The following is a 22,044-nucleotide window of genomic DNA, read 5'->3' as shown; positions in this document are numbered from 1 at the left end:
TAAAGGTGGGAGGAAGAGCGCTATCCTGAAGGTATTAAGTGGAAATTCTTGGAACACAAAGGCCCTGTGTTTGCACCACCATATGAACCTGTGCCTGAAAATGTCAAATTCTACTATGATGGTAAGCTATTAAAGGCTGGTGTTTGGTGGAGAAATAGGTGTCTTTATAATGAGCATTCATAAGGCAGAAAAAGCCCATACTGGGAGACCTTGTAGGGAGGGGCATCCCATGCTGGTAAAATGTGGCTGGTGATTTATATATTCTCTGGAGGTGGTTGGAATTTCATCTGCACAACCATGCAACCAGTGCTGGATTCTGGAGGCTGCTGAGTACAGGTCTGTCCATCTCCCTTTCCTCCTCCTCCATTCAAGGCTTGTGATGTGGCAATCCTTAACCCTCTTGTCGCCCTGTGTGGACAGTGAACTGTGACTGGTGCAGAGACAGGATGCTGTGTTCCCTTGTTCTCCCTGATGTCTGCACAGAAGTGCTGGATCATTCCCAGAGCTGTGAATGCAGTGTCATTTAGAAATGTTAAAGCGTTAGTAGCAGGAATGAAAGATACATAATTGCATAGGAAGACACTTGTGAAGTATCCAGTCATATTAAATGAGGTTTGTTTTGAGAAAGTGGAATGTATTTCAGTGGTGGGTTCTCATAGCAAAAGTTGTTCAGAGATAATGCTTTTTCCCTTTCATTTTTTTTAATGACAGTGAGTGCTGTCTGGTAATAATATTTTCCTTTAAAGTGGTTTTATTTCTCAAGTCTGACCCAGTGCCATTATTTTTGGCAGTGGAATTGCTCATGTGCAGCTGATGTGCATTCATTGCCTACACGCACCTTTCCAGTTAGAATGCAAGGCATGTTCTCATTGAGGGCTACTTCTAGTTCTGTCTTGCTAAAGCTGGTTGAGGGTCCTTTGCTTCCAGAGCAAGGTATTGCCACTTAACATACTGTCCCTGCCCAATGACCAAAGGTCAATTCAGAGATTATCCATATCTTCTTCCCACCCTATCCCTGTTGAATTTCCTGGTTCTGACTCATCTGTAATGACGGTTGGAACCTTTCCAGTGTCTGAGAGATTAAATTTACTGAAAAGGAGGTTGACATGACTATTTATGCTGGCTCCGGAGATTGCTGCCATCATTATAAACTATGTTTTCAAGTTCCTTTAAAATATGAAATGTGAAAAGGATTAATTGGCCCATATGAATTAGTTGAAAGCTATCTGCCAATCACCCATTCCCACCACCCTTCTGAGTAATACCCCTCCCCACCTTCTCACTATATAGAAGGGTCTGGAAACTTCTGTTTCAGTGTATCTGAAAAAGTGTGCATGCACACGAAAGCTCATACCAAGAACTGACTTAGTTGGTCTTTAAGGTGCTACTGGAAGGATTTTTTTTTTGTTTTGACTATGGCAGACCAACACGGCTACCTATCTGTAATTGAAAGCTTATGGCATCTATGCCCAAGTAATCTCCCCAAGCAAGTTTGTGAGCAATTTAAATTAACTTGATATTTATATTTTCAGGGGAATAAACACCTCTGGCCCTATCACAGTGAAATCAGTTGAATGCAGTTTGACCAAGCTGCCACTAATGTATAAAATCCCCAAATGGTTTATATTCAGTCTCCCTACCAAATCATCCTAGAAACTGTCTTAATAGCACATGAACACTCGATGTAGTTACTGGTCTCATTCAGAAATTACGTGAAACCTTGTTTTAGCATTATGAGACCACAGGCATTGGACCGTACACTTCATTCTCCACTTTCTACCTCCTTCGTGCTCAAAGATAGATAGAAGCAGGGACCCAGTCCCTTTCCTGATTGTGCTTCTGAGTATTTGAAAGGACAAACCCCAGATTGTACCTCTGTGCCTTTGTGAGTTTGATATCCCTATCAGAGCACAAAATGTCAAGTGAACATCATTCCTATGTTCCTAATCTTCCAAAATAGATGTTACAACATAGATCAGATGGCCATAAATCTTTTACAACATTCAGAAGTACTCTTCTTAGCAGTTTTCTGTAGTACTTTTCTATAGTTTACTTCCTTCAAGCTAGATGGAAAATTCCTTTCCCCCCCACCCTGGGCACACCCTATGCATCATGAAGACTCCATATTGCCTTCTCTGTCTGCCTTAACTATACCAGTACAAGTAGTGGCTGGATTGGATTTCACAGGAATCCATTATTCTGAAATGATGCCAACTCTTTAGGCTGCTGGCAAGTGAAATATTTGTTCCTGTTTGGTATTGCTGTGGAATGCTGGCAAGCACCTTCTCTGGGTGCACTGAAGACTGGTGTGACGTTAACACTGTCTGGGTCTACATTAGTCACATTGGTTAGAAAGGGGGAGATGTTGGGTCTGCAGCGCATTGATGCAGCAGTTGCTTCCCCCTTGAGCTGTGGGAAAAATCTGCCTTTCTGCGCAGCTAGTTATTTCATGCTGAGCCTCTATTACAATTCTTCAGTCAAGGGGAAAGAGGACAGTCACGAATCACTGGTATATCAAGCAGGCAGCCTTTTAACAAGAACTTTTTAAGCCAGTGGAGTTAGAAATACCAGTGTCCTCTCACACAGCACAAAATCAGCCCAATAAGGAGGATCCTTGTGCCAGTTATATGATCCTCAAGAACAGGATAAAGAGGAAGACAGTCTGATGATGGGCATGTCAGCTATTACTTTTCTGCCACGAGAGCCTGATTCCTTTATCCCTTGCTTTATGCATATAATGGGGCCGGCCCCACTAGGCCTCATGGCAAGCCAATGTTGTTACATGGGAGCATACAGCTGAACTACTATGCTTCTTCTTCACCCTTGGGAATCCTTTGATTGCTTCGCCTCTTGTAGACTAATAGGATTGAACTCGCTGTAGTCAGAGAAGAGTCTCACTGTACATCCACAGGGGAAGAGTTAAGAGATTCCTTCATCCTGTATTCTAATTCCAAATCCGTCATCTGAGTGCTGTTGCAAATTACCTGGAAATAGCGAAAGCCACACACAGGAGGATGCCATTGGCAAACTCGGGGTACCCCTGAGGTTTGCAGAAGTGCAAGAAGACTTGGACAGAGGAACTAAGAAGGAATAACTCCACCCCTCTTCAAAAATACCAAACAACCCCTGAATGTACTCAATGCCTGCAGACTGACAGCTGAGTGGGAATGGGATGGTGTGACTGGGTAAAGAGGATGGTGGAAAAGACTCAGAGAAATAAAAAGAAAGGTTTTTTTTTTTTAAGTATCCCCAGAGAAGGAAGTGAGAGCTAATAGAACTCAATGGATAAATTCAAAACATTAATGCCATACTTCATTGGAGATTGCACTTCTTCCCAAGGACAGAGCTGGAGCACATTCCTGAGTGGAATAGCTCCCCCTACTGGATTAGACAGGCAGCGTCTTCAAGGCCTTTCACCTCCTCTCCAGGGGAAATTTTCCCTCCTTCCAGTCTGGCTCTGCTTGTGGTCTGCGATGGCTGGGTTTCTTAACTTAGCCTTGTCCTCTTCAGTGTGCTCTTTCTACTGTTGGCCTCTTCCCTTGGTTGTTTTGGGAGCTAATTCCTCCTCTCCTTGTTTGTATGTTGGTCGTTTCGCATATTAACACAGTTCCAGAGTCTCCCTTTTTAAAGGTGCAAAAATTCCTGTGCTCTTCCTTTTTGAAAGCGAAACAGAAACCCAAAATTGGAGTACCTGACTTCATTCGCTTCTGAATAACTTAGAATCAGACCAAACACTATTTTCATGCAAGTAAAATTGTACTGCCCATAGTCAAATTTGGAGCCCAGTGTGTGACTTTGGTTACAGCCCTCCTCCTCCTGACCCCTGGCTTCCCCTGAAACACAAGGATGTTCAATAACTTGTTCGTAGGGTCATTATTTTGGCTGTGCATTGTATATTCACAGAGGGCCAACGCTGGGGAGGGATGTTCCTGGATCCCTTCTCTCTGAGGTAAGAGGAGTAGGCTGGTTGAGGGGTTCAGCGTCTGTAGGATGCCACCTCGTTTTTTCCTGTTTCCTCATGGATTGCCTTCTCTGTTGTAGGTAAAGTTATGAAGCTCAGTCCCAAAGCAGAAGAAGTAGCAACGTTCTTTGCAAAAATGCTTGATCACGAATACACTACAAAGGACATCTTCAGGAAAAACTTCTTCAAAGACTGGAGAAAGGTATGGTCAAGGTTATGGAAGGGTGGGAGTGTTTGGTTCCTTAGGTAGATAAAGTAGGCATGCAGTTTGCCACTTGCCTGGACACCTGCTAAATTGTTGCTTTTACGGTAGTAGCAGATGTCTCATTGCGTCTTTGCTTCCTCATTGAACACTTGGGGTTCTGTGCTTGAGGAAGGGCAGGAAATTTGTTTCTGTTTGCCTTCGTCGTTTTCCAACAGCCAGTCACTATTACTGCATGTGCAACTTTGAGTGAGTGAGTGAGTGAGTAAGAGAGAATATGAAATGTTCTGGGGAGGAATAGAACAGATTTGCTACATTTTGTTTGGCTGAGAAAAGAGAGAAACTCCTAAAACAGGAAGGAGAAGAAGAGAAATAAGCGAAGAAAGCAGATTCTTACTTGTGCTATAAGGGGGCAAGAGGAGAGTCGAGAGGAAATCTAAGCCAGAGACGTGAAGTCAACCCTCCTCCATTTGGCAAATAGAGAATTTCCTTGTAGTGTTTAAGCAGGAGGGTTGATTTGTTCCTAAGTGAGGTTTACATTCAGCTTTTGTATTTTGGGGTATTTAGAATGCACAGATAAGTTGCTTATTCAAAGAAATTTTGTGCCCCCCAGTTTGTAGTCAGTGTTGTCTAGTAGGCAATTAGGTTTTTAAATAAATCTATATTTTGCAAGTAAAATTATATTATGCTTGTGTATGCTCATGGTTGCCATGATTTAAGCAGTTGGAGCTTAAATAATGCCTTAGACTAGAGGCATCTTGTCTGATATCCATTGTTGTACCTGTATCCTAAAGTTGGGAACTACAAGAGGTGTCAGTCATGCGAAGAAGAGACAGCTCCTTTTGCCTGGTGATAGCAGTGCTGTTTAATGCTTTGGTTAAGTTGAAATGGCTTGATTATTACTATTTTTTTACTTTGTGCGAAGCACTGTCCTAGAATGGCCACAAACTATCTGAAACGGTGAAATGTGTCTGTGTTTCACAGGCACGCTCTACTTAAACTCTGTGGACCAGGAACCTTTTATTAAAAGTCTGCCAAGTGATGAAGCATATTAAATAGGCTGTCACAGGTGACCCAGGCTGGCTGCCTTCTCTTCTGTTTATGTAACATGGAACAAGTATGATCAAAATAATGTATACTAGCTAGTGTAGTATCATTCGATGACATCAGACCAGTTTTTCAACCATCTTTCACTGTTGTTGTGAAGATGAAATGGTTGGAGAGAAGTACCATATTCTGCCTTTAGCTGCTTGGAGGAAATCGTTTCTCGGCCTAGATACCTCGCAGCATTGTTCACATAAACTGAGAGAGCTTCCTATATTTCACTCTGGACTCCTAGGAGACAGGGGTACTTCTGTAAAAAACAATGCCTGCAGGAGCATTGTTCAAGTGCAATATTTGGCACCCTGAGAGTCTTAGCATTCTTTAAAAAAGCTTGAATATCAAATCCATCCTGGGCAATGCCTGGCGAAAAATTTAATAATTAGAGGAAAGCTAAGAAGAGCTTCCCGAGTCCAGGTGTGTGACTGCACAGCAATCTGGAATTCTTCCTTGTCTCCCTCCCTCCATTCGGTTCTGCGCTCCCCATTCCGAAAGGGGTTTAAAATCAGGATTTCAAGCTCCCTTGGAAATAACATGAAATTATAGGAATATACTTGACATACAGTCCCTAACTTCAGAGACTTCTTTGGTGAAGAATGTTGATAAGGTTTCATCTCTCAGCACTTGAGTATGGTTTGCTGAAGGATGCCTTCTTTCTTAATTAGATGTTAATAAGTCTCAAAGATGAAACCACAATGTTCTTCCATTCTGCATTTGGCCTTTTATAGGTTTATAGCTCTTGTTGTAACTTCACTGATCTTATTTCTGATAGCAGCATCCAAACTGACTTTACTGAAAACAAGGTGGAGTGCAGTTTCCTTTTTAAGCCTTTTACAGATTCAGATTTCTTTTTTGCAGGAAATGACCCATGAAGAAAAGAGTACCATCACCAGCCTCAGCAAGTGTGACTTTAACCATATGAGTCAGTATTTCAAAGCCCAGTCAGAAGCCAGAAAACAGATGACCAAGGAGGAAAAACAGGTAACTTGATTTAGAATTTGTTGTTGTTGTTTCAAGGTGCAAACAAAGGGTACAATCTAATATGATGGGTGATAAATGGTGAATTAAGGAAGGGATTAAAGGCTGGCCCAGAGATAAGACTTCAGATAAATGAGAAGTGTGGTTGAGATGGGCTAGTCATGGTGGAAGGATGGGATGTTGAAATGCTGGGGATATTTCAAGTTGTTTCTAAACTGTGTTGAGTAGGCCTGTGACTATTAACACTCTCAAGATCACAACCTCTTTCTTTCACTGCTTTGCTGTACTTGTAAAATGCCTCTTGCAGCACAACCTGGATGGAGCTAATGAATTTCCTGTAACTCTGGTTCTGAATAATTTATAGTGCGGTTTGGAGTGTGTTGTAATTTTTTTCTTTTTTGTGGGTGTTTTGTTTTCCCCTAGAAAATTAAAGAGGAGAACGAGCGGTTATTAAAAGAATATGGCTATTGTATTATGGATAACCATAAGGAAAGAATTGCCAACTTTAAGATTGAGCCTCCGGGTCTCTTCAGAGGGCGTGGAAACCATCCTAAAATGGGCATGCTGAAGAGGCGGATAATGCCAGAAGACATCATCATCAATTGTAGCAAGTGAGCATGGAAGATTTCACACACTAGCTAGGAGTGACTTTTGGTTATAATGCGTAGCAGCTGTGTTCAGGCTTTTCACTCCGGATAACCTCTCTAACATAAGTGCAGCCCAAGAGTTGAAGTCCAGTACATACCACGTTAAGTTTCACTTGTGAACTTTTCACCGTAGTTCACAAACAACTGTCAGATCATTAGTTTGTTTCTTTAAAAAAAGAGTATTGTGAACAGGCAAAACTCAAATGTTTGAATCTATTTATTATTAAATATTAGTAGATGGTAGTGGTTGCATTTCCACCCTCCTTTTTCCTTTGTGAAGCTCAAAGTAGCTTACTTTGAGACAAACAGGCATTCTGCTGTTCAGCCTAAGACTTGGTTAACTTTAACAAATCACTTGCCTTATGTCACTTCAGACCAGTTTCCTAGCTCTTGTTGTAACTTCACTGATCTTATACAGATCTCTTATAAAGAGATACAGACGCCGTCGTATCTCTTTAACTTTAATAGGTTGTGGAGGGTATAGCCCCATCACAACTTGGTCCCTGGTATACTGTGATAACATGGGATCTCTCTTACTCAATGTTTACCATGTCAAACCTGTTGAAAAAGATCTGTAGTTCAGGACATGGTAGCTTATAGTTCAAGCCAAAAGAGCAATTTGCCCAGTTTCAGAAGACCTTAGGATATTGATAGCCTGGTCTTCCTAAGGAGCAAAATATTATATTCAGTAAGCAAGGTTTGGGGAAGGTGGGACTGGATGGTGAGAGCTGATGGAGTGAGGTAAGATTTCAGCTCCTTAGGCAGTTTGGTATTTCTGCAAAAGTGATTTGTAGAAACATGAGTGCAGGGTAAAGGTTGCAGAGGGAAAGACTTCTTAACATACCTCAACAGGGCTGTTTCAAAACATTACAGTGTCTAAATTGCTTAGTAGTTTTTAACATGCCAATAAGCTTAAGATAGTAGTTTTTATTTGTAAGAATAGCATAAGCCTTGTTTGCTTTAAAACCTTTAAGAATCTTAAAGCAGATATATACAAGAATTGATGCAAACATTTACACACTTGGTTTTTCTGATTGCCGGGCTTGAGGCCTATAAATATCTGGCGAATCTAGACAGTTCGTATTGTGACTTTCATTTCAATTAATGGTTCCAGCTTTGATTATCGGAATTAAACTGAATAAATTATTTCCTGGTTGTATTTTTCTGTTATTCACAGCTTGTAGTCTTTTCAGTTTTGAAATCATTGTTGTGTTCTTGTTGTTTGTTTTCCTCCACCCTTATACAGAGATTCAAAAGTTCCTCCCCCTCCCCCTGGACATAAATGGAAAGAAGTCCGGCATGATAACAAGGTGACCTGGTTGGTGTCATGGACAGAGAACATCCAAGGATCTATTAAGTACATCATGTTGAATCCCAGTTCTAGAATCAAGGTGATAGTTTGTCTGAAAACTTGCAAGCTACTTCTGACATGCCCAATGCTCTGTATCATAGGAATCTGCCCTGTACTGCTCCATCTAGTTCGGCAGCATCTACACTGACTGCAAGCAGCTCTCCAGGATTTCAGATGAGAGTCTTTCCCAGCCCTTCCTGGAGATGCTGGAATTGAACCAGGGACTACTGAACTACTGACTGTTCCTAAGGAATCGATGTGTCATTAAATGGAAGACCCAAAGAGTACTTCATAACTTTTTTGCAACTCTGCTACCAGCTTAGTGGGTCTTTAAAACTTCTTAACCCCTTAAGCACTTCTGAAATAGGCAGTAACGTTCAAGTCGAATAATGTCTGTATGGTGGCAATGAGGGAATCTTGGGAAAGTGTTCTTAAAATATGCTCCATCTCCAAACTGGAGCCTTTATGCTTTGGAGCAGGTCCTCATGTTGTTCCTTGTGATTGCCTCTGCAGGGTGAGAAGGACTGGCAGAAATATGAGACTGCTCGGAGACTGAAGAAATGTGTAGATAAGATTCGAAATAATTATCGAGAAGACTGGAAGTCCAAAGAGATGAAAGTGCGGCAGAGGGCGGTTGCGCTGTACTTCATTGACAAAGTGAGAATCTGTCACTTTTCCAGTTCCTTCCTTTTTTTATTGCCTAGGCAGGGCTCCTCAGCCTAGACTTGTTGAAGCATTGGTTTGAAACTGATAAGCTTCTAAGCACAACGGTACTAAATGTGCTGGAGAGATGTTTGAAGTAGGTGCCAATGGAACTGAATAATCCAGAAATATTTCTAAAGCAGAGATGGGAAGCTTTCCTTGGCAAATGCACTGCTTTTTGTGATTGCTTAACTATGAGCTGAATGAGTACGGGTAAAATTCTGCCCACTTTCCTTGGGACGCCTCTGCATATGTACATACATGCACACACAATTTACTTTTTGCAATGCTGTTAAGAGGTGGCAGCTAAAGTGGGCAGATCTATTCTGGAATCAAGTAATGATAAATGGAATTTTGCTGCAACATCAGTGGTAAAATTGGCACTAACATATCTATAAGCACTGCCCCGTGTTAGCACATTAAGGCATGTGGACAGCACACAGACAGGCCCCCAGTCACCTAAGCAAATAAATAACATGGGACCAAGCCTAGTGTATTCTTTCAGTTGCATTTACAAATGGTATAATCTCAGCTCTGGAGTTTCAACAGATAGCTTCTTAGCACGAGGAATCCTGAAGCAGCTTCTCACTGGGTAACCAATGGGGTTAAAAATGCCTCCTGTTTTGAGTGTTATTTGTGACATATCTCTGCTCTTTTTCATTGTTTCATATTTGCAGCTTGCTCTGAGAGCTGGTAATGAGAAAGAGGAAGGGGAGACGGCTGACACAGTGGGCTGCTGCTCCCTCCGTGTAGAACATATTAATTTGCATCCAGAGTTGGATGGCCAGGAATACGTGGTAGAATTTGACTTCCTTGGAAAGGATTCCATACGATACTACAACAAAGTCCCTGTTGAGAAAAGGGTAAGGATTTTTTCTTGTGCACTTAACATTTAATTAAAGGGAGTCTGAAAAGTCTTCTTACTGAATTGTCTTTCTTCTGGTGAGTCTTTAGATCTCACCTTGAGTAAGTACAGTGTCCATCTGGACATAAATATTTCACATCTTGGAGTCATAGAAATGTAGATTTTGATGGGACCACAAGGGTCATCTAGTCCACCCCCCTGCAATGCAGGAATTGTTTTGCCCAAAGACCCACAACCCTGAGATTAAGAGTCTCATGCTCTTTCCAACTGCATCTAAACAAGGAGGTTCCATTTAAATTTCATGGTTAATGGATCCTCCTTTAATTTTCTTTTTCTTCATGTCTCCATAGTGGTAATTGTTTTTATAAAGTTCTGTAGCTCTCCCTGCCCCCCAAAATCATCTCTACCTTAGTGCTTTCAGCCTATTCTTATTGGGAAGGCACCCCAGTTCTTTAATATACCTCTTCAATCAGGAAAATATTTGTTGCTTCTTCCCCCTCACACACACACACACCACTGATGAATAGTGGTCTATGTACTCCTATCCCTTGTTTGCCGGATCCACCAACACACTTCCTGTAGGCCAGTGTTCCTTCAGCATTGTGTACATGGAAGCATGGACATGTGAATTAGTGAGGAGCACGTTATACCGCCATCAAGTTGGAATTATGTCCATCCAGTTTCTTTTTTTCATGCTGTAATGGTCTTCTTCTCTCCCATCCGTTTGCCTTGTAGGTTTTTAAGAATCTTCAGTTGTTCATGGAAAACAAACAGCCTGAAGATGACCTCTTTGATAGACTTAATGTGAGTGCCTTCCATACCTGGTACTTGAGAGTTAATCATAAATGATAACCTTGGCTGGATTTTTTAATTGGAATTCTTGCTGTGATTATGGTTCCCTTTACACTGGCTTGGGGAAGGGTGCAATTTTTAACAGGCTGCTTATGGTGCAGGCAGTTTTGTATTTAACAGAAGAGTTCATGGAACTGAAATCTTCCCTTGTAGAAACTGTCATGTAGCAGCAGTTTGAGAGAAGGATGTGTGATACAGTACTGTGGGCTTGTTTCTGTTTCTCTATTTTAATTTGGGGTTTGGTTTTAGTGCTGCATCACAATTGATTGCATTCCTCTTTCGTTTATCCTATAAGCTGCCCTGAGAACATTTTGTTATAGGGTGCCCTGTAAAGATTGAAAACACATAAAAATGTGTAACACAAGCTCCATTGTTTACCATCGGGATTTTGGGCTTCCACTCCTATCAGCCCCAGCTAGCATGGCTCATGGTCAGAGATGATGGGAGCTGGCTGTAGTCCAAAGAGGGCCAGAGGATTGTTATTCCCAGTTTACCAGTTCACTAAATCCGCTTTCAGGCATTCATTCTGGGAACACTGAGTATACCTCTGATCTACATGCATCTGAAGAGAACACTCTAATCCACGCATCCCCAAACTCGACCCTCCAACTGTTTTGGGACTACAACTCCCATCATCCCTAGCTAATAGGACCAGTGGTCAGGGAGTTGTAGTCCCAAAACAGCTGGAGGGCCAAGTTTGGGGATTCCTGCTCCAGTGAATGCATATAGATGGAGGCAGAAACACTTTCCCATGATCTCCCCACCCACCAAGCATTCATAAGTCCCTAAGTAAGAGTTGGAGAAATGCATTGCTCTAGGAGGTGGAATCAAAAGGTTCACCACACTTTAAATGCCTGACATCATATGGCATTGGGTGGATCCATGCCTTTCGGAAAGCAGCAGGGATCTGGTTTTATTCCAGAGCTCCTGAGTGCAACAATGTCAGCAATGCCAAATTTAAACAGTGCTGAAGGTAAGCTGCCAAAAACGTGCACTCCCAGTTGTTCCTTGGCAGCTGCCTCTTCTGATACGCATGTGTCATCAGGGGAGTGGCAAGGAGGTGTGACCTGCCAAAGATGGCCATGTGGACCAAATTGGCTCACCTGGTGGGCTTAATTTGACACACAGGCTGGAGGTGGTCTTTCACCACCACCACCCCCCCCAAAAAAAAAAATATGGAAAGGGTTTAAGACTAGGTTGAATAGATGAGTTTGTCCCTCTTGGAATTTAGTTGGAGTTTCTGTGTCACATGAAAAGGAAATGTGTCTTTCTTGTACAAAATCCCCCAGCCTCCCTAACTGCAGACTCTACCTTTTCGTTGGAGTAGTAGTAGTAGTAGTAGTAGTAGTAGTAGTAATATTATCTGCTTCCATGCCATGCCCACAACCATTTTCCCCAGTTGCATCTGTTAGCGTATCTGCCCCTTCTGCTGAATTGTCATATAGCTCATAAGTGACCTGCCAGATGCCTATGGAAAGCCCAGATGCAGGATCTGAGTGCAGCAGAGCCCTTCTCACTTGTGATTCGCAGCAACTGGTATTCAGAGGCATACTTCCTTGGACAGCAGAGGTAGAACATATCCATGGTGGCTACCAGCCACTGATAGGCTCATCCTCCTACTTCCCATCTCCTCAAATTACGAGAGTAAGGAGGGTGCACAGGTTGAGGTGTTCTACTGATGAATGCTGGAATTAATTTAAGCCTCCTTCTTTATTTCTTCCCCTTAGACTAGCATCTTAAATAAGCATCTTCAAGACCTTATGGAAGGACTTACAGCCAAGGTATTTCGAACATATAATGCCTCCATTACGCTACAGCAACAGCTAAAGGAGCTCACAACTGGTAAGAACTTTTTGGATTAGCACACCTCATACTTTTCTGTTTCTGTGTTGATTGTAACATCGATCCAAATGCAGGCTTAAGAGCCAATGGCTGGAAATTACTTGGGCTTCTCCACAGTTCCATGTTCTGTTCAGAGGTAAATATTTTTGAACCACAGTGAACAAAGTTCCAAATTTGCTGTTGTGGCTAGCTGACCTTCTGAAGAGGAAGGAACTGAAATCTGTGCCTTTCCAAGTCCATTTCGGATTTGAAATGTGCCCAGCAGTACCTTGAATTAGGTCAGAGGCAGCTTGTCAGCCAGTGCTTAAAGGTGTATTGAAACATTTCAAATAGGAACGGTGTCTGTGACTTGCCTTTGCTAACCTGGTGCCCTCCAAATGTTTTGGACTACAACTTATAGGAAGCTGTGCAGAACATTTGGATGGCATCAGGTTGACAAAGGCTGCCCTAAATTAGCCAGGCCAGAGTCAGCTAGCCAGGACACTGGGTAAATCTCTAACAGCCTTCAAGGATTTATTTGGTTCCCTTAGACAAGGGAAGTGGGTGTCACTGTGGGTTAAGCCACAGAGCCTAGGACTTGCCAACCAGAAGGTCGGCGGTTCGAATCCCCATGACGGGGTGAGCTCCTGTTGCTCGGTCCCAGCTCCTGCCAACCTAGCAGTTCGAAAGCATGTCAAAGTGCAAGTAGATAAATAGGTACTGCTCCAGCGGGAAGGTAAAAGCGTTTCTGTGCACTGCTCTGGTTCGCCAGAAGCGGCTTAGTCATGCTGGCCACATGACCTGGAAGCTGTACACCGGCTCCCTCAGCCAATAAAGCGAAATGAGCGCCGCAACCCCAGAGTCGGCCACGACTGGACCTAATGGTCAGGGGTCCCTTTACTTTACCTAGTTCCCGAGAAAACCATTATAACCCATCTCCCCACCACAGTGGATGTCTATAATATGCACCTTAATCAGATAATGTTCTGTCCACAATGAAGGCAGGTTTGACCCTGGGCTTCAAGGCTTTGCCTGATAAAGATGTTCTGTTTGTGTTGTCCATATAAATGGATGGTGTGCCTTTTTAAAATCCAGCAAGCCCAGGCTTGCAGAGAAGGAATGCAAGAGGCAAATAACGGTTAGATCAGAGACCATAGATAACTATTGAAATACAAGGGGTTTAAACTGAATACTGGAGCTGATACACTAGAGTACACGTTGTAATCATTAGCACTTTAAGGTGTTCAAGCCTGCATAAGGAATGTAGAAATCTGCTTTGCATCTACCACCAGTATTACTCACTCCATGGTCTCAGGCAGAAACCTTTCCAATCACATGCTCTCTGATTCTGTTAAACAGAGGTGCCTTGGATTGAACTTGAGATCCTTTGCATGCAAAGTATATGTTCTGCCACTAAGCTGTGGACTCACCTTAAAAGAGCAAGTCTTTCTGTATGCAGTCATCCCTCTGAACTCCATTTCTCCCCTCTGTTGCCTGAGATCCTTAACTAGAGATGCTGGGGGCAGGACCTCAGACCTTCTGCATGCAAAACATGTTATTTACTATTAAGCTACAGCCCCCAGTCCCATTATAAGCTTGGTACAGATGGCTGAGAGCCAAGCTGTTAATTTCTCTTCCCCATGAAAAAGTGAAATTATCCAAGAAAGAGCTAGACTTTTCCATACAGAAATGCAAATTTCACTTGTTCATTTTGAACTTTTCTAGCGGATGATAATGTCCCAGCAAAGATCCTGTCTTATAACCGTGCCAATAGAGCTGTTGCTATTCTCTGCAACCACCAGAGGGCACCTCCAAAGACCTTTGAGAAATCCATGATGAATTTACAGAGCAAGGTAACTGACTGCTTCCTTTCGTTAAAACCCAAACCAAGACTTAGTTTGGCTACCTCTGTTACTTAGCTGACCTGTGTCAAGCTCTCCTCTAACTTCACTAGTGAAGCTTGTTTCTCTGATTTTTAGAAAGACAAACCTGCTTGATTTTATTACAGAAAATCATTCTTCAAATCCTTCCTGTTTCTGACTGAATTGCACATCAGGCAAGTTGCCTTTTAGTCCTGGAGGAGAAATGTCTATAAAGCATCTCTAGTGGGGTCACAAAGCGTACCATAATTATTTTTTTGCTCCTGACAGCTCTCTGATGTTATGATGCGTTTTCCCATCCTGATTTACTCACAGGACACTGGGGAAAATCCAGAGAGTCCCTTACATGACCAGAAAGCATGTCTTTCAAATAAGGACAGTCTCCTTAACCTCCTGGCCCATTTCCCATGCTGCTTGAGAGGGACCACCAACTCCCAGGAACAGTTTTTGGGGGATTGTTCAGGAAGGGTGAAGGTGTGAGCAAAATTAGACACTCTTGGGGAAAGGAATAACTTGATTTAAAGAACAAGAGACTAAGCTAATGATACATATGCTTGGGCGCTTTCCTGAGGTTTCTCTGAGACATCATAAAGATCAATGCTGAAGAAAAGTTTTATAGTTGAATTTGAAAGCTTCTTGACCAGTTGACCTCAGGGAAGACTTCCAGCTTGTCTGCTCAAACTGCCAATCACATGGCAAAGCTGTATTTGGACTGTACCACTTGAGACCCACAGGTGGAGAAATCATTTGAATGAATGTTTTTTCCAAGTTCCTTGCATTTAGAAAATTAAATAGGCAGGCAGAAAGTTTCAATCGTAGTAGTTTCTCTGATGTGCTCATTTTCTGTATCCACATTCCTGGAGAAAAGTTTGAACGTGCAACTCTTCTCCCACCTGTAGTCTGAAGTGGTCAGATCCAAAAATTATTTTACCGTGTGATGAACTATTTGTGTGGCTCAGCCCTTATTTTTCTAAAGTATTCTGTGCATATTTCTATAAAGGCTACGACTTTCTCATTATCTTGTGAACTTAAAGCAAGTTCAAAACATAACTATTCCATTTCCATGGCTTGAGGATAATGGTGTGATTTAACACAAAATTATCCACCTTCCTCCTCCACAAAATTGCAATCCTACCTATATCGAGTATTTGATTATATTTTGCTTGACTAAACCACCCTTTTACTTTTCAGGTTATTTCTGACAAAAACCCTGAGGTCATTTTGGTTAGGTTGGTTTACAGCCTGAATCTGTTTTATTAATCAGTGGGGTGTTCTTTTTGGCTTTCATAATATCTAACCTGGCTGCTTCAGTTGTTAGGACTGACAGCTTTGACAGAATGATAACGACTTGTTTGCCTTCAACTCCCCACCCCCCAACTCACCTGTCCCATTATTCTTAGCTGAGCTGAACAATCTGTCAGTCACAGCTTAGGCGAGTGGAGCTGCAAACCTTCAGCTTCAGATCATCTTACTTAGTTTGCCGCAGATCATACAGCTTCTGCTTTTCATTCCTTTAGAGCAGAGATGGGGGACCTGTGGCCCTACAGATGTTGCTGGGCTGGAACTGATGGGAGTTAGCATCCAAGAGCATCTGTAAAGCCATAGGTTCCCATGGCTTTAGAACAAACCCATTATTGCTTGGGCTGAGAAAGTTTCCTGACGTGACCTACCTAGCACAGTGCATCTGAACCTTTAAATAGGCAGTGGGGATGATGAGAATTTTATTTGGAGGGTTCCATCTATATGGCTTCATGCACTTCTTCCCCAGTCACCCATTGACTATTTCTATTGCACACTTTGTTTCCTGAATTCCATTATTCATATGACGGGTTGCAAGCTCTATTTTGTGCAATTGTACATGTAAATCTTTGCCTTAAACTTTTCCTGAGCCCTGGCCCCCCCCATCTAATAAACTTGCAACTCAGCAGGGTCTTTTGAGGGGCACTCTGCTCAGAGGAGTCTCCTGCCAACAGAAGCAAACTTGGCACCCCAGCCAGGGCTTCTAGTCTGACAGTGCATACTGTTGAACTTGTGACACATCAGATATTTCTTGGGTTATCCCTTGAGTCTTCTCTGGTTGGCCTGAGAAGCATCCATCTAGGCCCGGGGGGGAGGTCTGTGGGCCTCCAGATGTTGCTGGACTTAGGCTCCCCCATCCCATCACGCCTGAACTTTGGCATTGCTGGCTGGGGTTGATGGGAGCTGGGAGTCCATCAGCATCTAAAGGAGCACAGGTTCCCCACCCACGAGTTGTGTCTCCGGATTTTCCCAGGTGTAACATGTGACTTGAATATTTGTATAGGCTATCCTCACCCTAGTGCCTCCTTCAGTTTAGTCCCTGCCATTGCCCAAAGACGACTTTTCCCCCTCATTTCCTTCTCTTCTCTGGCTTTGGGCTCAAGTTTACTCTATTTCTTTCATACACTTTGCTTTGAAACTCAGCATTTGCCCATTCCTCTGCAGATCAAATGTTACTAGGGCATCCAGGAATCCACTAACATTGACATTATTGATGCTGCTGTACCAACATGGTTGTCTGCGTTTATTCACACCCAGCTTTACAATTTAGAGTTGTATGCATTTGTAAAGGCCTCCTTCAGAAGAAGCATTCTCCAGAACATTCAGCCTCCACCTTAGAGGACCATTTATATTTCTTCAGAACCTGCACTTAGATCTCACCAAGCCTCCCCATGTTGCTCTATCTCCCGTGGCAACCTAAGAAACAAATAATAGCTCACATACCATGAATGGGCTTTCTAGGCTGGTACAGGGCGACAGCTACTGCCACACCATTGTCTGCCATGATGGCTGCCTGATCTACTCTTTGCTTCAAGCTTAGTCATGGATCAAACTGCACAGAGGAGCTTGGGTGAGGAGATTATTCAAGTCACTTTTCCCTGCTTTGGGCAAATCAATAGAGACAGCCCTCTAAATGGATATCTTCTTATGCCACTCACAGTAAGTGAATCAATGTTCCTTTCTAAGTGCGGTGCCATAAGTTTGGTATCTAAAGTCCTGGTAATCACTTCTGCAAGTTTGATCCTTGCATGCCTATCTGAAAATGTAAATCCCAGCCCAGCTCTTCTATGAAACTTTAGTCAAGGTAAAAAAAAGGCTTGTTGGACACCCAGTGAAGTGTGTTAGACAGAGACGCTGCCTTGGTATCTAGAACTCCAATGGAGACAAAAGTCTACTAGCTGTTTGCAGCTTGTCAGCTCCACACCTTCCATCTCCTGCTTTCTGTTTGTGTTTTGCCTTCCCTAGATTGATGCCAAGAAGGAACAGCTGGCTGATGCCAAAAGAGAACTGAAAAGCGCCAAAGCCGATGCCAAGGTCCGGAGGGATGAGAAATCTAAAAAGTAAGTCACATTGCTGTGACACTCACGTGTATCCAAACACTTCTGCATGGCACTCAGGGAAACCAACTTTGCTCAGAATGAGATTTCTGTTCAAATGGCTCACCTTGTCACTGGGATGGTACTATATGAGGGGAAGAAAAAAAACTCTTTACCTCCTGCCTAATTTTATATACCTCTTCCATGTCTCCCCTTCCTTGTCAGGAAAAAAAAATTATCACACAGTGCCTGGTGGCTACCACAGTATGTAGTGATGGCCACCAACTTTTAGACTGCTTTAAAAAGAGAATCAATAAATTCATGCCTGTCGTGAAAGAAAGCTATCAATGGCTGCTAGTCATGATAGCTGTAGCCTTTCTTCAGGATCAGAGACCACATTCCTCTGAATACCAGTAACTGTGGAGCAACTGAGGGAGAGGGTTGTTGTGTTCACGGCCTGTTTATGGGCTTCTCAGAGGCATCTGGCTGAGCACTGTGGGAAACAGAATATTGGACTAGATTAGCCTTTGGTCTCGCCTAGCAGGTCTGTTCAGGTGTTCTTCATTCCCATAGAAAGAAAAGCCATTTATAGTTCCTACCTGAAAAAAAATGTCTTATCTCCTTGCCCCTCACAGGACCGTAGAAAGTAAGAAGAAAGCAGTACAAAGGGTTGCAGAACAGCTGATGAAATTGGAGGTCCAAGCTACAGACCGGGAGGAAAACAAGCAGATTGCCTTGGGGACCTCCAAACTAAATTATCTGGATCCTAGGATTTCTGTTGCCTGGTAAGCTCTTGCCTGTTGGGGAAGAAAGAGCAGCCTCCATCCAATTGCCTTGCTTCAGTCTTTGAAAGGAAAAGAGGCATTGGTTCTGCTGGGTTTTGTAGTTGTTTGGCTGTACACGCCGCTTGCTGTTCATCCTTTTTATTCCTCTCCCTCTCTCTTTCCCCCTCTCTCCAGGTGCAAGAAATTTGGAATACCTATAGAGAAGATCTATAACAAAACCCAACGGGAGAAATTTGCCTGGGCAATTGACATGGCAGATGAAGACTTTGAATTCTAACCTGATTTTAATGGGCTGAATCTTATGAATGAGAAGGGGAATAGCCTGGTTTTAGGGAGATTGATAAAACTGTGAGCCTTACTTGTCCTTTATATTTGGGGGAGGGGAGGGGGGTGTCGGGAGGGGAAAGCGAGTGTCTGATGAAATACCCAACATCTTTGAGAAAAGATAGGCCTGGAAATATTATAGAGTTGCTGAGCCAGTTGTCCTATGGACAACTTATTTAAACCTGTTTCAGAAACCCAAATTCTAGCTGTATGGTTTGTGTTTTTGTCTCTGGAGGGGGAGGACAAGTGGATGGGGGAATTTGTTAACCTTCTGCCAGGCAAATTCACCATTACACTGAGGAGCTTGGAAATCATTAGCTACTGTATACAGAATCCAATGAGATATTGGTGTGTTTTTACAGTTAGGGTTTTGCAATAACTTCTATATTTTAATAGAAAATGGATTCCCTTAATTTCCCGTCCCATCTCCTTCAATTAATTTAACACAACTGAAGCCCTCTCAGCACACTGGCTCTGGCCACAACAGTCATCATGGAAACACCCAGTTGTTTTCATTTTTACTTGCCACCATCATGGTATTGAAAACCTATAATAAAAATACAACATCTCTTCAAAGCAAAGCATGATGGGAAGATCCTTCCTGAGTTGAGTGTTATTTTCTTTTTCTTTCTTTTTTTGTTAATGTGAATTTTTACTACTTTTAATTATTTTAAAATATTTAAGCTTTTTTTTCTTCTTGATCTTAAAGATCATGTAGATTTGCAGGGGTAGGAAGGAATGGGCTGGGGAGGGTTGATGCATTATGAGTACAAATAAATTGGTAACAAAATGTTTTCCCATCATACTTTGTTCTGAGTACATAATATATATATATAGATATATATATATCAGGAATATCCACATTTGTGGGTTTTGTTTTGCTTTTTTTGGCAGGGTTGTTTTTCTTTTCTCCCTCCTTTTTTTAAAAAAAGAAAACTCCACCCTCCTCTCTTTTACTTGAAAGATTTTATTGTGTAAAAAGAACTTTCACAGGTCAATAAAATTTTGAGGGAAGCGAGCTTTGGTCCAAAAAAAAAAAAAGGAAAAATAATCAAGATCTTAGGTCTTTTTATTTTTTTTCTTTTGTAATTGTGTACAAAAACTTTAAAAAAAATTAAAGCAGAATTTTAATGTGAAACCTTTTTTGCTATAATCCATTAGTTTTAGAGGCATTGTTAGCTTAGTGTGGTGCAAAAACAAGTTTCCCGCAGTCTTTCCTCAACAAGTATCTTCTATTTTTATCATGAATCCCCTTTTAATCAACTGTAGGTTATTTAAAATAAATTCCTACAACTTAACGCAATGCCAGCATCTGTGTGTTCTTGTACCCAGAGAGCTGAATGGCTGGCTGCAGGCCAATAGCTGTCAGGAGATGCTTTGGGGAAGGATGTGGGGTGTGGAGGCGCTCTAGGATGAAATGCCCGAGGAACTGTGGACCGGAGGCACAGTCAAGATTCCATGTGGCCTTCTACACCATAGACATTGGCAGCCAAATAGTAGATTGCCAGTTCTCTGGGTATTTTTGTACAGTGCCTTGCATGTTGGATCCTACATATATATCAAGTTATCTAGGGGCAGCCTGGTTCTGAAGATTTCCCTCTAGCTCCAATCCACAGCCAGAACAATTTTTTCATGGCTGGTTCTTGGCACTCTTCTCTAGAAGCAAACAAGGACAATTGTTTAGGAAGGAAGCGCTGTATTCTTCAAGATGACTGTAGCTATACTTTTTATAGAGATCAGACCATTTGCTTTCTTGACTTGGAGAGCCTCAGAATACTGCGTCTTCCATGTGTCTTGCTTTCAAGAGTTTGGAGAGCTAAGGCATTCTCCAACATGAACTCAACGCTAGTCAACCTGCTTTGACAGAGTTGACTGGTATGTCATCTTTTGCCTTTGTACAAAAGACAGGACACATGTTCACTTTTCTTAAATTGGCACTTATGGCCTGCATCAAGAATCGGGTATGCTTGAAACCACAAGAAATTGGAGCCTCAGAACCACCAATATTCAAAGGTATGGATAATTGGAAACACTAGCCATACACATCTAGCTGTCAGATCTTGGGTAGCACTCAATTTGCTGTATTACAGGTGCTAATCTGCATTCTAGGACCATTGACCTTGCTGCTGTTTGGCACTGCCACTCCAAATGAATCAGGCATGACAGCAGCCCCTAGGGCCTTTTTAAATCCCCGTTTGAGGTTGGTTTATTTGCACATTCAAACCAGATACTGAAACGAATGTTTCAGAATCATAGGTAATGTAAACAGGTAAAGGTAAGGAGACTCATATGTATTCTGTATACCTGCCTCACCTTCCTACAAATTCCATTTACATAGCAAGAAAATACTGGCCCTGTGAACAGAATAAATTTTTTATACAAGTGTTTTTATGCATGCATGCTCGGTTTGATCATTTTGCTTGTTAGTCAGAATTTCATAAAAGGCCTAGAGTAGCCTTCTCTAGGGCAAATGAAGGCGGTATAAGGAGAAAATATAGACAGGAGATCTGTCCACCTCTTGACCACTGGAACTGGTTTGCTTTTATGCCTTTTAATAAAGGGTTCAGTATATTCTCCTTAGCAGTAATCTTTACAACATTCAGATAAGGTAGGTCAATACTTCCATGTTGCAGATGAGACGTTATTTTAAGCCTTATTGGGGTGCTCTCCTACAAACAACAAGGGTTCCAAATCACATAGGAAATTTACATGCATATAGCTCAAACCTTCCTCCTCCCAACACATAGAAGGGGCACAGCAGAGGTGGCGAGCTCAGCAAGTGTGGGCAAGTCTCTTTCAATCATTTTGTAATTATGAGGCATCCGGACAGGGCTATAGCGCTTTGCCTCAAGCCACTCAGCCAGTGACTTCACAGCTCACACACTTATCCACTGCTGTGCCAGATTTCACTTGGTACAGCATGACGAATATATTCTATCACTGTGGTTACTCATCACATTGCCCAATGGGCTAGCAAGTGGAATTGCACCTTTATACAGTGCAAGTAGCAACCTCAAGTTGCTGGAATGGACCTTTGGACTGAACGGAGCAGTTGACATGGTTTATATTTGGGTAATTCAATAGTGATAGTGAATGTCCAGGGATGGATGGAGTTGGAGTGCATCAGCTCCCCATCACTCCAACAGCTTTAGCCAAGGTGCTGTGCTCATCTCTCTGTTTCTAATGGGGAATTTCTTCCCAGTTAGCTTGCATCTAACCACTGCATTAGAAGCATTTAGT

General features: G+C 42.3%; 1 protein-coding gene across 1 annotated transcript in view; it reads left to right on the top strand.

Moving 5' to 3' along the window:
* TOP1 (DNA topoisomerase I) overlaps window positions 1-21,195 on the top strand; it is a 72,424-nt gene extending 51,229 nt beyond the window's left edge. The window contains exons 9-21 of the mRNA XM_081916801.1: window positions 6-121; window positions 4,042-4,163; window positions 6,123-6,245; window positions 6,666-6,853; window positions 8,136-8,280; window positions 8,754-8,897; window positions 9,620-9,805; window positions 10,543-10,611; window positions 12,387-12,501; window positions 14,206-14,333; window positions 17,625-17,719; window positions 18,331-18,480; window positions 18,655-21,195. Of these exons, the coding sequence (XP_081772927.1) occupies window positions 6-121; window positions 4,042-4,163; window positions 6,123-6,245; window positions 6,666-6,853; window positions 8,136-8,280; window positions 8,754-8,897; window positions 9,620-9,805; window positions 10,543-10,611; window positions 12,387-12,501; window positions 14,206-14,333; window positions 17,625-17,719; window positions 18,331-18,480; window positions 18,655-18,757 (1,684 nt within the window). The 3' untranslated portion in view covers window positions 18,758-21,195. The remainder of the gene's footprint in view (window positions 1-5; window positions 122-4,041; window positions 4,164-6,122; window positions 6,246-6,665; window positions 6,854-8,135; window positions 8,281-8,753; window positions 8,898-9,619; window positions 9,806-10,542; window positions 10,612-12,386; window positions 12,502-14,205; window positions 14,334-17,624; window positions 17,720-18,330; window positions 18,481-18,654) is intronic.
* The last annotated feature ends 849 nt before the right edge of the window (window positions 21,196-22,044 follow it).

The sequence above is a fragment of the Podarcis melisellensis genome (genome assembly GCF_964234715.1).
Source record: "Podarcis melisellensis genome assembly, chromosome: 6".
Lineage (NCBI taxonomy): Eukaryota > Metazoa > Chordata > Lepidosauria > Squamata > Lacertidae > Podarcis > Podarcis melisellensis.
This window is presented reverse-complemented; position numbering and strand designations above follow the sequence as displayed.